The sequence below is a fragment of the Carcharodon carcharias genome, chromosome 12 (genome assembly GCF_017639515.1).
Source record: "Carcharodon carcharias isolate sCarCar2 chromosome 12, sCarCar2.pri, whole genome shotgun sequence".
Lineage (NCBI taxonomy): Eukaryota > Metazoa > Chordata > Chondrichthyes > Lamniformes > Lamnidae > Carcharodon > Carcharodon carcharias.
Window position 1 is genome coordinate 89,232,266 of NC_054478.1, and position 18,134 is coordinate 89,250,399.

Genomic DNA, 18,134 nt, shown 5'->3' on the forward strand with positions numbered 1-18,134 from the left:
TAGCTGTACAGTGCTTTGGTGAGTCCACATCTGGAGTACTGTTTTGGTCTACTTATTAGAAAAAGTGTATAATTTCATTCAAAGCAGTTCACTCAACTCATTCCTAGGATGAAGTGCTTATCTTATGAATTAGGTTGAACAGGTTAGGCCTATATCCATTAGAGTTTAGAAGAATGAGAAATTATCTTATTGAAACATATAAGATCCTGAGCAGACTTGATAGGGTGGATACTGGGATGATGTTTTCTCTTGTGGGGGAGACTGGAACTAGGGGGACACAGTTTTAAAATAAGAGGCCTCACTTTTAAGATGGAGATGAGAACTTTTTTCTCTTGAAGGGTGGTTAGCCTGTGGAATGCTCTTCCCCAAAAAGCAATGGAGGCTGGGTCATTGAACTTATTTAGGGCTGAGTTGGATAGGTTTTTGATGGACAAAAAAAGTCAAAGGTTAAGGTCAAACAGGAAAGTGGAGTTGAGACCACAATCAGATCAGCTATGATCTTATCGAATGGTGGAGTAGCTCGAAGGGCCAAGTGATGTACTCCTGCTCCTAAGTTCTATGTTCCTATGCCCTTAAATTTTTAAGTTTCCTTTCCCTCCTTTATAAAATGCTATATTCGTTTGGACTAACATTAATTTAACCTTGCAATGTCCAGAACTGACTGTTTAAAGTCTCTAATGCCTTCAAATGGATCTCTCACACTGTGTGATGTTTTTTTGTTTGTTTTTCAGTCAGTGAGGAGGGAACCTTTATTAATTAGAACAGAGCAGTATTAGCTTTGAGCTCGGGGAAGCCTTCTGGCATCACTTCTCACTACTCCTTTGATGCTCTTAGAGCAAAGATATTCATGGTGCCCTCTTCCTGTTGCCACTTTGTCCTGAAAAGATGTAATTTAAGAAACACATACCGTGACAGGCATATATCTAATGTGCAGTCACCCTTTATACCAGTAGCTAATGATGAATCATGCAGCCAGGCTGTGTTACTAATATTTTCTATCTGAAACCCTTCAAAGGCATTAGTGTGTGAAGTTTCAAATGTGTGTTGTAGTTTGTCTTTGGGATGGACATTATATGCAATGAAAGAGATGCCAAGTAGTTGTTTGATGACTTCATGTGGGGAACAATAAACATGTAACAGATGAACAGATAATAGTTAGTGGCATCCATACTTGGGTCATTTATCTAAGCTGTGGTACCATTGGTGTAGTCTTGCTTCACGGTTCTTCATCATCATCTAAACATGTTGTGAATACTATATACTCATTGATCTTGGCCACCACACCATGCCAGGCATGCTGCACTACTGTTCTTTAGGAGCTGCCTTGAAGTGCCAAACATGGCAATCCTTAAAACCATTTCATGAAGATCCATCAAATGTGGGTTCAAATGCTGCAACATTTATGCACTTGTTCATAAATTCAGATTCTTGTTTCCACATTTTTATCATAAGTTTTATCAGGGAAAAATGGATTATCAGCTCCATTCTTTTGAATAGTTACTTTTAAATGGCTTCTTCTTGTTGAACAACTGCTAAAGGAATCTGCTAAAAAATAAAGCTCCTGTACCTTTAAGAGCTTCCTTCGGCCTATATTAATGCCTAGTTAATAAGTAAATCTAGAATGGGATTTCTACTGAGTGTGAAATCTTTTTGCTTTCTTGTAGTTTATAATGTGAAAATATGTGTTGAATGAAGTGCTATTGATTAATCTGCCTTTTAAGATTTTTATGACTTTGCACTCCTTTCTGCGGATCTACTTGTCACAAAAGGCTGAACAGTTAACTTGTTTATATATTTCTTTCATTTCCTGTTGGTGGCTATAACAAAGTCTGCTGATTCCAGAGGGGTGCAAATAGATGTGACTATTTGTAACTAACCAGTAGGAAGTGTAAAGGGCTCCTCCAATTCTACTCACAAATAGCACCTTCCTTGCAAGAAACCACTTTGTCAGTTGGCTGAGATTAGTAACTTGCTTGTAGAGTATTTTGAGTATGAGCACATGTTCTACACTCCATTACACCTCCAGATGAAGCTATTACTAAATGATAGTATTGTCATCTTTAAGTTTCAACCTTTTACAAATTAGTTTTAACATTTTTCTACAGTCCTGTTTCAGACTTGGAATTCCCGGTTTAAACATCAGATGCTGGTTAGGAGACATTGAAGGTGGAAGAGTTGTATCCATCCATGTTGCTATGAAACTCAATTATGCATTTCTGGCATCAGTAAGTTTTGTTTTTGTGCATTTTTGTGTTTTTATGATCTTTCAATTCTTGTAAGTATTGCTTTTAGTAAAATAACATTGAATACCAAATCGTCTTGGTGGTTTGAATAATCTGTTCAGCTAATGTGCAAGTTAATTTTAATGATCATGGAGAAGGGAAAACAAGCATCATATATTTTAGCAGTATCTTAAATACAAGATTAGAATATTTAAATCTTATGTTTGTACTCTCTGGTTTCCCTATTGTTGTTAGGAGTACATGTCTGTTGATACTCTTGATGGGGAATTAAATGACTTTTGCCTCTCCTCTCTTTCTCTTGTGCAATGTAAGCAAAGCTATCAATGCATCTTGAATGTAATTCTGTAGTTGTAAAGAATCTCTGGTTTAAATTTCAGCCTATACTGCTGTTTTTCACAAATCTATTTTGTGACCTTCTATGGGATTACCTAATCGAGCACTGCTGTAATGAAATTGGCAAGCCCAGTTCTGCTCCACAAAATGCACCTCTTGTCAGCTGATCAGGGAATGACATCCATGCTAATGTTTGCAGTTGAAATTGCCCCACATTCCTGGTTGAAGGAGAAAAACATGGTTCCTAAAGGCAGCAGTAGAGCATGTGAAAAGGGGAATAAAGAACAAAATTATAACTTCAATGAATTTACATGAATAAATTTGTACACTTGTGGTTTTGTTATTTTTACATTTGAAATAGCATGTATAGCATGTAGTATGACATGGAAGTTTGCTAACTTAATATTTTTGTTTTTAAAACACTACAAAGTTCACGTTTTATTTCAACAGGATAGCGCTTCTTCGACTTATTTTGTTACAGAAGCTGTGGCATCATTTGGGCAGAATCCAAATGTTATTGAAAATGAACGAGGTACAAGCATAACTGTAAGTCTTTAAATACAATATTACATTATTTACAGTTCACCTTTTCTTTCTCTCTCCTGAATTCATCCTGTGTACAATTTCATGACAGATGACAGCAACTCTCCAGAACATTGCCCAAGTGGCCTTTCCACATGTGCAAGCCCAAATACTAAATGGTATTTGACTACATAAGGCTATCACAACTGATCCCAGTCCTTTTCAGCAGGAGTCGCTAGTTACATGATAGTCAGGAACAGGTGCATTGGTTGATTTTTTTTTCACCTGGCATAGTTAAAAGCATTCATTCACTGGGAGAAAAAAGTCATAGGGCAGATCAAACAGCTAAACCAATTACTGCCCTGCACATAGATTACCTAACTTCTGATAGGGTTACAGAATAGCCTGAAGCTTGTAAAGCAGAGGAAAGAGAAAAATCTATGGCACGTAACTCTGGGCTCCAGGATGTTGTAACTTGGGGGCAACCCAAAGATTCCCTGGGGAACCCAGCCCCCTCCCCGAATGCCCTCCCCACTGAAGTCCCCATGTAAGGATTGCCCAGGAAGTTCAAACTTTTGTTGGGCAATTGAACCACAATCAGAACCATACAAAAGTACAATTTAAATCGCAAACTTTGGATGGTTCCAACTGTCTCATCGAGTAAAAGTTAGGAGAATTAAAACCACCTCTAACTCCTGGGTAACTATAGTAATGAACCTCCGACCCCCAATGGAACCCCAATGACCACACCACTGACCAACCCCTCTGACCAACTGATTTCCCCACCCCCCCCCCAACAAACAACCAAGTTACCACCCAACCACTTGCCCCTGCCCCTGACCAATCAACCTCTCCCTCCAACCAATGCCATCCATGACAAAGCAGTCGGCTTGAATGGCATCCCAACTATCACCTTAAACATCGCTTTCACCAGTATCAGTGTACACTAGCAACAATATGTTCCATTTACAAGATGTATTGCAGCACCTCACCAAAGCTCCTTCGACAGCTTTCTTCACAACCTGCAACTCTACCTCCTAGAAGAACAAGGGCAGCAGATCATGGGAATGCCATCAGCTGCAATTATGCCAGTTCTCCACCTAGTCATGTACCATCTTGTCTTGGAAATGTGTTGTAGTTACTTATTGTTGCTGGGTCAAAACCCTGGAACTTCCTTCATAACAGCACTATGGATGTACCTACACCACAAAGGACTGCTGTGCTTTAAGAAGGCAGCTCACCACCACCTTCTCATGGGCAGTTAGGGATGAACAATAAATGTTTGCCTTGTCAGTGATGTGCACATCCCATAAACAATTAAAATGTGGTATAGGGCCACAGAGGTCCCATTTCATATCTTCTCTAAGTTGATTCCACTTATCCTCGAGTTAATGTAAACTGTATTAATTGCCATATTAACTTGTAAACAAAATAATAGTCTTGAGACATTAAATTTAAGGAGCACATAGATGTGTACTTGGCCTGCAGCCTGTGCTGTGTGGCGGTAGCTGATCATATAATTAAATATGATTTGCCGTGTGAATTCTTATTAAGTTTTCAGATATTCAGTTGTAAACTGCAACCTGAATGTCCTGCTAGGATATGGGCACATCCAGTAAGCAATGAAAGAGCTCTAAAGGCTTTGCACAGGCCAATAGTAAATACATAGCATGTTGATGGACAACATTTTTTGGAATGCATATGTAAGCTATTTACCTGTTATGTGGTACTCTTCTGTAGCCTTATCTTTCTTCAGGTCTGCTATTTCCTTCTGTCTTCTAGTTGCTGCAAAACATATTGTACTGCTGTTCTAAGAAGATGCTTTGGGATGGGAAACAGGCAACCTACCTTATACCCATTTTATGCAGCAACATAACCACTGCTATACATCAAGCAAATGGTTTTATTTGTCTCCCTGCTTTGTTATGTGCCTGTAGACCCAATTTTTGCAAACTCCTTTTTGTATTTTCCATCTGCTAGATTTTGACAGCTTCTTCTCTTGGTCCAAAGAGGTAAAAAGGTTGCCTTTAAATGGTCGCATCCTGCTTATAACCCCTTGAGCTGCACCAGATATTTTGCCTTACTCTGTTTGCAAATTGGCTGCTGTGATTGCCACAGTACAACAGTGATTAGGGGAGGATTTTTTGGCCCTAATGCAGGTGGGCACGGAGATTGCTGCCTCTGGCAATTTTCTTGAGAACAGGGGAAGGCAAGACCTAGAAACTTGCCCCATTTGGAATTAGGATAATTAATCTTGTTAATAAATTCATTATCACTCATTTAGTGCCAGTCTAAAATTTTGGTGGAGGAGCAGGGGTTACACACTGGATTTAGAACAGTCCAGGGTCATGGAGATGGCTATTATGTCACAGCTGATGGTAAAGACTGAGCTGTTCAAATCCCAGAGGGAAGCTTGAAGCAACTGTCAGAACCTTTATTTTTTGCAATTTGTATGTTTCGAGGCTTTGAATTCAGTAGTAATAAGACCACCCAGTTTCAAGAGGGTTTTATAAAACTAAATTAAACATTTATTAATATAAGAAAGATTGTAAACACATACATACGTCTACAAAATTGCTACTGTAATAACTGCAAAAATCCCCTAATTAATCTGACTCTCAGTTACACACCCGTTAAGGCAACAGTAACACTCATAGATTTAAAGGGACACTTGGCAGAGCACACCCTGGACAATTGCATTCAAAATGAGTTTCTTTCAGCTCTAGGTCCTTGCAGACAGACTTGAGGTTTACAGGCTGGAGGCTTCTCACACTTGATGAATCTTAAAATGCCTCTGCTTACCCACAATGTCCTTTCTCCTTTATACATATACTCTTTATACTCTTTGAATGTAAATTTTCCATTGTATCACTAGGCTTTTAATTTTACCTCTTCCAACAGTAACATCCTTTCATTCCACCAATTTTATTAGTAAGCTGAAAAAAAATAAACACATTGCTTGGCGTCTTCTAGCTAGGTGCTAGATTTCACCCATTCTTTTGAATGGTTTATTTAAAAATGCAAATTGCCCCCTTGACACTTATTCTCTAAACTTCCCCATGTTTAGCTAATTAGCATTTCAAACCTACTTCTTTCTATACATCAAAGCCTCTAGTCCAGCTGGCTTTAATCCAATTAAGACATTATTGCACATATATGCACATAGACACAGACATCTCTGAACTCTATTTTAAAAAGTAATTTCCAATAACATTATAGACATTAATGTCTTCATGACAATGGCAACACAGCGCTGAGCCAGTTATGACTGCATCAAGAAATTAAGTGGGCCCATAAAATGGATTTCAGTTAAGAGGTGCACTCAACCATTGTCATACAGATGCCATCAGCTGTGTAGAAGTTGTGAGGAGAGAGGTCTGCACACCCTAGGGCATGGGGCGGGGGTGGGGGGGGGGGTGTAGTGACATTCCTAGGATCACAGGGCTGTAAGTGGAAGGGCTTAGGGTTTCAGAAATTATCATGACCGCATCTGAGCACAAGTAACACAACAGGTGGTGACAGGATTATGATTCTCTGATATTGGTTCAAGTGACAAAAAGGATCAACATCCCCAGCAGCAGCAGCAGAGCTCCAGATGACAAAGAGAAATAATTGGCAGGAAAGCATTAGAGGCCATATCCGCAGCATAGGGTGTAGGCCAGAAATGCAGCTACCTAGATATGTTGGAGAATAGTGTCACAGAAGACTGTGCTTAGCTAGGTAGATGGTCAATGAGTTTAATACCCTAGTAGCAGAAGATCTCAGACCTCTCAGTACTCCGTGCCATGCCCCGCCAGTATTTGTCAAAGTCACTGTGGCCTTGAACTTCTTTACTCCTGGCTTGTTCCAAGGATTAGCAGCATACCTTGGCAGCATCTCGCAAGCAGCAGCACAACATTGCATCTTGTGGATCACTGATGCACTATATGCTAGAGCTAGAGGAAGTTCATACAATCTCAGATGAATGGGGGGTTGCAAGCACAAAGGGCCGTGGAATTCATCTCCATTGCTGCATTCCTGCAGCTGCAAGGCACCATTGATTGCATCCATACCGCCATTTAGATGCTGAGTGAGTGGCCAGTGACATACATCAACAGAAAGAGCTGCCACTCCTTCAATATTCAGCTATGTCAATGTCAGGGAGCATCTAATCCAGCCGAGCCCTTCTAGTCCAGGAGAATGGCATGTTCTAGAACTTACTTTGAGCTGCCTGTGAGAACACTTCTTTTAAAGATGCAGTCTTTTCATTTGTTACTGCCAGTGAATGATGTATATCTTGCTGTCACCTCTTCCCTCTTTTCCAGTCTTGCCATTAAAGAGTGCACACTCATATGACTGGAATTATGTGTCAATGTTTACCGTGCGTTCCACAAATAGTAAAGTGCACATTAACAAGTGAAGCAAGCTCCAGTGAACTACTTGATCCTCTGCACAATGTGGTGCTCTGTGTTCTCAGCCTGTGCATCTCTCATGGCTCTAATAAGATGGAGGAAGCCTGCTCTCTTGTTTCTGCTTGTGGCTGGGATGCATGTTGCAGTTATGCTTGGTCTGGAGGCCCCAGTGGGGTCATCTCGAGAGGCTGAGGGGTGTCAATGCAGGGGCAGCCTCTGTCACAGCACCCTGTTGCATCTATGGTTTCTGAGTCAGAGGGGTTGAAGAAGCCGAAGACAGTACAAAATGGAGGGAGGCTCCCTCATCCTCATTGGTGATGGCCTCAACCCTTGGTGACACACTGGATGGCTTGCTTGGAAGGGTGGGGGGTGCACACTAGCTGGGGTGCAGCTGGCATCCACTCCATGTATGTGTGCCACCAATGCCATTGACCGGCCTATGCTAGAGTATTCCATGGATTCTCTGCATGTCAGTGAGCTGCTCCTGCATCCACTCCGAACACTGTCCCATATAATTCTCCGTGAGGTTGATCACCTTCTCAAAGCAGGAGCTCATATATTCGAACCCTGAGCCATGGTGTTGCCCATGAGCTGAATTGACTGCTTCATTCTCCATCCATAACCCTGCATTGCCTTAGGAAGCTGTGATATATGGGTACACATCTGTTGCTCCTGGTCTAAGTAGAGTCCCTTCCTTGTGACTCATGCCACCCTGCTTAAGCATGTGCAGAGGCCTACTGATGAGTATATCTGCACTGGTGGAGTGTGTGTCTACAGGATGTGATGGTGCTGGGTCTGCTGTGTCTGTTTCTTGTGACGGCCCTGATATTATAACAGGCCTCGGACATTCCTCTTCCATGTCAGAACCCATGAGAGACGTGAGTAGGAAGTCATGAGAACTAGCCTTTGCTGAGGCTTCACAATGCAGTTAAGTCTTTGGCAAGTTGTCAGATGGGTGGAGTGCTTCTACTGCCTTCATCTACTTATTGCTATATCCTTTCATTCTCTCCTTTGGGTATGCCCTTCTCTTATTTTCCTACATTATCCTGCATGACCTCCCTGGTGATTTCCATGGTACTATCCTTCATGACGGTGATGATGGTGACATGGGGCATTCCCCTCCAGTGAGTGCCCTCTCCCTGGCATTGTAAGCTCTTTTCTTCACAAGGACAAAAGAGAGAGACAAGGCCCTGCTAACCTCTCTAACTAATGCTTGTTCAACTCCATTATTTGCATGTATCAACGCTTGCAGATCCTCAACAGTGCTAGGGCTTGGTGTCTTGCAGAGGGCCATTAAGTACCCTGGGCACCCAATCCTCCCACATTCAGGAGGTTGGATATTCAGAGGTCTGTCATCAAGGTCTTTTGTTAAACTCAGCTTGCCAGGGCAAAGGTCATTGAACCCATTTCCTCTAGATTACACTGCTGCTGTTGGTTCAACCAGCCTTGTTTAGGTAGCCTTATCCTTCCACTCTCTGGAAAGAGGACCTTCTTCCTCTCCCACATAGCCTGCAGGAGGACCTTGAAGTCAGTACTTGAGAAGCAAGGGACAGCCCTGCCCCTGGTTTCAGGCCCCTGCCTCCCCTTGTCTCCTTGGTTCTTGCATTTCTAATGGCTGCTGTGATGCCTTTAAATTGAGCCCATACTTCAGCAGTCCCACCTCCATCCCCCACCCACAAATTGGCTGTCCAACCTGCCCTCCAGCCAAATATTACTCTGTCTTCTCAAAAAAAACTCAGGGTGTGCCTACTTTGCACCCCCCCCCCCCACTCAGGGTTGTGGTCAGGACCTATAAATGGTCTCAATGTTGGTTTCCCGCCCCCAGAGCTGATCATGAATGCTGAACTTTACAAGACAATTTTTTTTTAAAATGTCCCTTTAAATCCCATGTGAAACAAAGTTCCGAAAAAGGGATGGTGAATTCCCGATAAACACCTCGGGTTGGGAAAGTTCCCATGTGGCCTCAGGTTGTCATGGGAAGAGAAACACATAGAAACCCATTGAGGCGTAGGGTGCCAGTTTTAACAGCTTTCACAGTAGCTCACAGAACAAAGAACAGCTACTGCGGAGACGTACGCAGGAGAAGAATTGGCACTCTCCCAGGAACAAGTCTTTGCTGTTCTATACGTGTTGTGTCATTAGCCTCTAATACAAACTTACTTAGATACCTCTCAGGCAGCCAGGCAGGCAGGGTTCCTGCAATTTAGTTAAAATTTGAGTATTGTTGAAAAAAGACGCATGTTGTCAAAGCTTTTTGTCTTGCACTCATCAGGACAATTCACAAGAGTACCAAATTGTAAAGGGAGCAACAGTTTATACTGCAAGAGAAGAGAGTGCTGATTGGTTGGCAAATGGACTCTGATAGAGGCATTGCCATAGAAAATTAACTGATTAAAGTCAGTTAACTGTTGAACTTTGTTTAAATTCAAACCAGGCAGGTTGACTCTGGTCAAGGCATTGCCCAAGGGAATGAACCAGGGAATGACTGTGAACTATTTTGTTTAGTTGAAAAAGGCACGATATTTGTACATGTTCTTTCTGTCTGCAAAGGGCAGGGGTCCTGTGTATTAATATGTGTAGCTTCTAGCCTGCCTATGTAAGCCACACTGCGAGCATGACTGATAATCTTAAATTGGTTGTCAGTGTAATTTTTAGCACACTCAGGATTGTTTAGCAGTCACAGCTCAATCGTGGAATCACATCTAATATTGGGATGGGCAGGATTTTCCAGCCCCACCAGCCGTTGGGGTCATCCGGTCCCACTGAAAGTCATTGAACTTTTGGTTGGGCTGCTGAATCTCCCATGGCGGGGCCAGAAAATCCTGGCCCATGATTTGAGTTTTGCAAGCACGAGTTGGTTGGGTATGGTCAGTACTTTGCCTGTGTGAACATCTGAAGGGACATGCTGTTTGATACGATCCTCCAATCTTTGGGATGTACGGCTAATATAGCTAGCATCACACTGGCACTGAAATTCATATACCATATTACTCATTTGTGATAGGTAGAACGTCTTTTTGGCTTGATGGCAACATCCTCTTCATGGCAAAAATAAGCATTGGGATTCCTACAGTTGCACGAGATATAAGTTTGGCCTTATCGGTAACCTCGTAAATAGGGTCCGAGCCATTTGCTCACCGTGCAAGCTTGATGCTCAAACAGGGTGCATCAAAGCCATCCTGTGGGATAATGACTACCCTGATCAGATATATGTCACTGTACGTCGCTTAAACTCATGATTGGGCCTAAGGTTGCCACTTTTGGTCCTGAAAAGCACCCAGTCTACCTCAGATTATCTTGGAAAAAATTTGAACAACAAATAGCCGTTTCACGCTGCTACTATGTAGTAGCAACAAGAGTGGCATTCGCCTTTTTCTTTCAGCAATCCTCAAGTTCTATTCTACCAAACAACTATTAAAATAAAATTCCATGACTTTTCCATGTTGAAGGAAAAATTTTCAGTGGGTCTCATGCAAAGGATCGGAGCAACTGAGTCTTGACTATAGGCATGCAACATCAGTTTAGATGTTGTCTCCTCCACCAGATGCTTGTTCCGGCTCTGCCTTATCTCATTTCCGTACTCTGGTTCTGAAGAAAGCAACTGTCGAATCCTCTGCAGCATAATTCGCCTCTGGAGCAACAAAAATCTGCAACCAACAAAGACATCTCTCCTCACATGAGGCAAGCAAGAAATTAGGGGCTGGAAAATCTAGCACATACTACTCAGCCACTTACTGCAGTTGTTCTGGTAATATCCAAAGCAGCCAACCTGGCACCTAGACTGTCTCGATTGACAGGCTACTTGGCCAATGACTGACTGCTTTGGAGACAGCCAGGACAACAATCGGGAGCGCATTGGGCAGGATCAGGCAGGAGGAGACCATGTACTGGATTCCAGACATGCTTAGCAAATGATTACAGAGAGGGGCAAGTGGATGTTGGAAAAAACAGGTTGGAATTCTGCCCAAAGTTAGAAAAGTCTCATCCCTATCTTCATAACCTTCCATGACTTGACCCTTTTAAAAAAAATTTTCATTACTTTTCCAACCTTGCTCTTGTAGGGTGAAACATTGATTCTTACTTGTCCAGATACATGTCCTTAAGTATTCTTAATGGTAGAATATTGGCACTCGTTCCCGTGTCTATCCTGCTGATGGAGTGTATGCGTCACTCATGTTAGGACACATTATATCAATTGTATATAAGCTTCCAACTGAGTGACAGCAGCCATGTGCTGTGTGACTGTTATGGTGTGGAAAGCGTATTTGCTTTCGAGCTTGAGAATTTCTTTCCTGGTATTTTCTGCATGCTCTAGTTTGCTACCCACTTCATGGATATGCCTGTTATAGACTGACCTTTGGCATACTCCTTGATGCTGCCACTGTCTGTAGTCATCGCATTACTGTTCCTTGCTTTCTAAGGATTCCCCATTTTTCTTTAAACTGAGTTTTCCTCAATGGAAAGTAGTGCTGGAGATCTGCTGTGCCTGCAGCCTGACGCTTCACAATGCCCAAGATGTGTAGCACAAACTTTTTTATTGGCTCCACCCATGCAGCATTCCAGCAGGAAAACACACCACAGCAGCCTGACAGCTTTGCAGTCTCATGGTCTCAGTATGAACCTACTCTTGTGACCTGATCCTACTGGACAGTAAATTTTCTGCTACAGATCCAGTACACCTCCCTTTCAGTTGCTTACTTATTTGAGTACCGATCTTCAAGGGTGCTTCTTCCTCAGAACTCAGCGTCAAAACTGCACTGTTGCTGCTTTTTTTAGCTGAATGCTAGTGTTACCCCAGCATTTCTTGGCTTCTTCTGATTTTCAGATGCCACAACTTTGTGATCTCTGCCACTGAAGCAAATCATACTATGTCCTTTGACTTGCTGCCATTAAATGTTCAACATGGTCTTCAAATGTACACTGCTTCCACAATGTTGTTATTAGCCTGTAACACCAACTTATCAATTGCACCTTAATGAATTCTAACAAACACTTGGGTTCTTTATAGTTGAAAAACAGACTAAATACAGGGGTGCTCTACATTCACATGCTATCAGAGGATCAGCACTGCTCCAACTGCTGTGTCAGATGTTGTCTTGCATCACTTCATGTGGTGATGATGGAGTTTAAACTATATACATATTAAGTAATAATCCGAACGGTGCATTACATGCACTAAAACAATATCACAATAGGGGAGAGAAATAATTCTCTCTACGGGAAAAACAGTTTTACCAGCGTCAACTAAACAGTTTCAAAAGGATTTGGACAGAGGGTTCTCTGGAATTTTGGATTGTCAGGACTGTTGTTACCTGAGGGAGGGAGGGACTTGTTGAAGTGTGCCTTGTTGGTTATAATCGGATTCAGAAGAATCAGGCAGAGTGGAATGATTGTCGAGGGACATGGCAAGTTTTGACCTTGGATGGCAGGGAATGCATTTGCTGGAGAGCTGGTAGTGACTTTGTGCTTGTTTCTTTAATGCTATATGTCTGGCAGAAGTATGGCATAAAGTAAAAGTGGTTTGTAAGACATATTTCAATTGTTTCATTAGTTAATGCAAAAGTTACCTTGTTCTTTGTATCAATTGCCTGTTATTTAATGTTTGACCTGTGTTGATTTTAGTTGGTTTGTTACTATAAAAATTTTAAAAGTGAAATTCTGTCTATCGGTTTATTTCCATTGGTCGTTTAGGAAATTCGTCTCTTTTAAAAAAATTACCAATCTCTACAGGGTGCATAACATTGTAAAATCCTGCTTTATATTTCAAAGGTGCATCTTTTGTTGTGAAGCACTTTGGGCATATGAAAGTTGTGAAAGGCTTTATAAAAAGTGCAAGTTACTTTTCTTCACTCGGTTCCCAGATAAGCAACACTTTTCTATTTGAAAATTGTTTTCAAATCTTTCCATGGCTTCACTCTCCCGATCACTGTAATCTCCTCCAAATCCACAATCTTTAGATCTAGCACACCCCTAATTTTGACCTCTGAGCATTCCTGATTTTTTAAATTCTGAATTTCTACTGTTGGTGGCTGTGCCTTCACATGGCAAGGCTTTGGAATCCCTCTTTAAATCTTTCTTTAAAATGTTACTTAAAAGCTACTTCTTTGACCAAGCTTTTGATCATCTACCCTAATATCTCTGTATGGAACTCGGTGTCAAATCTTGTTGTGTAACACTCCTGTGAAATGCCTTGGGATTTTTTATTATGTTAAACGAACTCTATAAATACAATTAGTTGTGGTTCATAATTGGTTTTTTAATGTATATTTTCTTTCTAGTCGTGCAGAATTAATGATTGTCTTCATACCCGTTAACTCGATTCTCTTTTTTTTCCCTAGGTTATCATGGAAGCAGTTTATAATTTTATACCAAAAGCTAAAGTAGCAAAGTTAATTATTGCAATGAGTTTGATCTTGGGGATTTTCATATTGACTATAAGTATATTCTTACTTTGCAAGGTAAGATTAATATTAATCAACTTCTACAATTAGATGCAATGAAACCCATCACTCTCTGTACTTGACTGCCTCCTCTGCTCCAATGTAGCTCTATGGAAGCTCAAAGAAGTACCTCACATATTGATTATGCAATTTATAATTTATAACCTTCTGAACTCAACAAGTTCAGCAATTTCAGATCATAACCACTGCTTATTTTTCCCAGACAGCAGCTGTTGGTAATGATTCTATTGCCATTTACACTTCCTCCAGACACACTTTATTTATTTACTTGTCCCATTTCTTATTCCTCTTTTGCCTTGTAGCATTATCTGTTCTGTCATTTAATCTATCCTACCTTTTGTCCTGTCACAGACCTCCTCCTTTTGTTCTTTGTAGCTCTTCCTCCTTTCCCTGCTCCGGTATTTGCTTAAAACAACCATAACATTTTCTGATAAACGGTCAGCAACCTGAAACCTTAACTGTTTCTCTCTCCATAGATGCTGCCTGGCCTGCTGGGTGCTTCCAGCATTTTCCGTTTACATACAACTGTTAAGAGTGGCATTACACATACCATTTAATTTACACATACAGGCCACAGTTAAAACTGTAATCATGACCTAATGATAGTACCAGAGTCCAGTCTGCATACAGTATTTACAAAAGGGCACTGCCAGCTTTGGGAAGGTGGCTTAGCTCCTGACCAGAATGTCTCCAAAAATTTAGGACAAACGGGATCTGCACAGGCCATTGATAGGTACATCACCAGTGGATTTTAATCGTTTGCCTGTCTAATTTCTACAAGATGGGTAAGGATAGATTCCGCCCCAGAAAAAACATCAGCATTTAAAAGTGACCTACATACAGCTATATGATTTTTAATTTTTTTTATGTTTCATATTTTTTACTTGATCTGTGGGATATATGTTTCTGTCTCGTCATCAATATTAATTTATCCTTGTATTGCCAATGCCATTTTTGCTTGCTTGTTCATCCTTTGAAGATGACCATGTTCATCATCTAGGGTATTTGGTAGGGTTTTGGTGGGTACGTAGGTGCCTGCTACGGCTGATCTGTGCCCTGAACATTCTGCCAGTAATAAAATAGGACAGCAATGCCAAGTAACTTGCAAGATGATAATTTTCAGTTTTCTCTAACATTTTAGCAGTTCTTTCAGTCAGTAACTGACAAAAATCATTATTACTTAAGAATTTTCACTAGCCATTGTTACAAAAATATGTAAATATCAAACAGTAAGAAACAGATAATTGTGATTTTTTCCCCCTCCCCCTCCTTTAGTGTGGATTCTTCAAAAGAAAATTGAAAGCCCAAATTTATGACGAAAAGGAAAAATATATTCGGCGAGGAGGATGGAAGTCAATAAATCAAGAGGAAAATGATGGTTTTTAAATAGATGAAAACACTTTCTCACAATTCAAAACTAAGATTTGACATTTACAAGAAAAATATATGAAATGCAGATCAAACAGCATTGGGATTATACAAAGATTGGAAAATATAAACTTGCGTACATTTGAGTAAAAACATCTGAAAACTATACAGTAGATGATTCTGCAGGAATTCACCAAGATTTATTCTACATTTGTAGAGTCTAAATATGCACGACATTCTGCGCGCAAGTGTTTAAGTTGTCTCTATTTGAACATATTAATACAGGTAATATGCAATGTAACTATTTTAATCGAACCTTGAGTTTAAAGCAAACAATCCAAGTTTATCGAGAAGTGCATTCTCCCAACTAAACTCCAATAAAGGAATGTCAAATTTTCCACCTAAACAGACTCGAAACATTAACTGTGTTCCTCTCCGCAGATGCTGTCAGACTTGCTGAGATTTTCCCAGGTATTTTTGTTTTTGTTCTGGATTTCCAGCATCTGCAGTTTTTTGCTTTTATCTTAATCTTGTAAATGTTCTCTGAGGGAATTGTCTGATGTTTTAGTACGTGGTCTGTCAACTACGTTATCCAAAATTAATATGTAAGGTGTCAGCTGACCAGTTTTAAATTGATGAATAAACTGAGAGATGACATTCTTGAAGAGGATTTTTCTCATATACAGCACAAACTGAGATTATTTGTCACATGATGCTTATGCAGTTCCTCCCATTCTCATCTTTTACCTATGCCTTGCAAATTTTCCTTTCCAAGTACATATCCAATTTTATTTTGAAAGTTACTATTGACTGCTTCTACTGCACTTTCGGGAAGCCCATGTCATTATTATTCACTGCACTTTCAAAAAATATCATTCGCCCGCTTCTTTTGCATATTATCGTAAACCTGTGTCCTATGGTTACTGACGCTCCTGCCAGTTGCTTCTAATTTATTCTATCCAAACATCTATTCCAATAGTAAACGGTGAGGAATACAGTGAAATACTTCAAGAAGATATTGGCAGTCTTGTGGAATGGACAGATAAATGGTGGTTGACATGCAATACAGTAAAGTGTGAAATGATTATTTTGGCGGGGAGAAAAAGGAACAATAGAATGCTACATGGTCCAACTTTAAAGGGGCAGGGAGGGGTGTTTGTACACAAATCTTTGAAGGGTTGCCTGAGTTGGGAGTGCGCTCATTCACGCATATGCGTAAAAGAGCGCAGAAATCTCCCATGGAGCTGCCTCAGGGAGGTTAATTTGAGTGTGAAAAATTGGAAAAAAAGATTTAAAAAAAATATTCGGACATGTCCCCTCATGTGAAACTGTCATATGAGCTGGGACATGTACATTAATTTCAATTAAAAAAAAATTCAAAATTTAAAATCATTCGTGAAACCTCATCCTGCCCCTGCTCGCTGAGCTGAAGATTCAGCCCTATGTGTTCTCTTGTTTTTGCATCAGTATGTACTGTGACTCCTAACTGATTAGGAGCAATGCTGTAAATTAGAACTGCTTTTATACTGCTATTACTTGTACTTGTATGTAAATATTGCAGCAATCATAATTCTTTTATAAAATGATGGTCGTTACTCTGACCACATGGTTTTGATACCACTGTTTACTAATTAAAGCAGTTCATTTTAATTTAGTGAATCTACTTTTCACTTCTAATTTATCCCACCGTAAAACTAAAGTAAAATACATCATTTTTTGGATTTATTCTCAAGTACAATTAAAACTAATAAACAGTTTTAATATCCATACAGTTTAATTCAAAATACTCATATTTAAGGATTAAATATGTGTTGGGATGTTGTAACAAATATCCGTTCAATATTATTTTATTGGTAAGGGACAACTACATCTTATTGTACTAAATATATGCATTTCTGTAAAAACAAATGCTATTACTTGTACTTGTATGTAAATATTGTTGCAATCATAATTCTTTTATAAAATAATGGTCGTTACTCTGACCACATGTTTTTGATACCACTGTTTACTAATTGAAGCAGTTCATTTTAATTTAGTGAATCTACTTTTCAACGTCCAAATATCTGCTGTGGAAGTATCAAAATACACAACCGCATATAATAGGAATAATATAGTTTCTATTAAGGGAAAAACCTTCACAAAGATAGTTTAACATATTTGTCTTGTCTTGAAGTTATTAATGTATATAATGTTTTTAGAAATTATTTTAAATTGGACTTGTCATAGGATCTGTGGCTGGAGGTGAGAGTGTGTTATGTCTTAACTGGATTAAAGCCAGCTAGTCTGGGTGCTTTGATGTAAATTAGTTTTGATAAGTTAAACAGTAAGAAGTTAAGGTAAAGAATACATTTGAATTTTGTTGAATAAACCATTCAAAAGACCGGGGGTGAAATCTTGCACCTAGCTAGGAGACACCAAGCAATATGTTTATATTACGAATAAAATTGGTACTGTGAAAGGGGTTTTATTGTTAAAAGAGATGGAGTTCAAAGGGACTGGTGATATAATGAGAATTTACATTCAAGGCAAGGCTAGGTACATACAGAACAGAGTTGTGTGTGAGAGTCAGGAGATGTCACATGTAACTGGAGTTTACCTATTGTGCTGGTACCGAAACTGGATGGAACACACAGACTGTGTGGGGACTATCGAAAGGTGAATACGGTGACAAAAGCAGATTCTTATCCTATACCAAGGTTGGAAGATTGCATTGAGAAAGTGGGACAATTGAAATTTATCACAAAGAATGACTTGCTAAAATGATATTGACAAGCACCATTGTCAGAGAGAGCAAGGGAGATATTGGCTTTTGTAAC

General features: G+C 40.0%; 1 protein-coding gene across 2 annotated transcripts in view; it reads left to right on the forward strand.

The window, feature by feature from the left end:
- The window catches only part of itga4 (integrin alpha 4), a 169,637-nt gene extending 152,323 nt beyond the window's left edge, over positions 1–17,314 (forward strand). For both annotated transcript variants that reach the window (XM_041200111.1, XM_041200112.1), the window contains 4 exons: positions 2,106–2,225; positions 3,027–3,122; positions 13,828–13,947; positions 15,226–17,314. In XM_041200111.1, coding sequence (XP_041056045.1) covers positions 2,106–2,225; positions 3,027–3,122; positions 13,828–13,947; positions 15,226–15,336 — 447 coding nt within the window. In that variant the 3' untranslated portion in view covers positions 15,337–17,314. The remainder of the gene's footprint in view (positions 1–2,105; positions 2,226–3,026; positions 3,123–13,827; positions 13,948–15,225) is intronic.
- Positions 17,315–18,134: the final 820 nt, after the last annotated feature.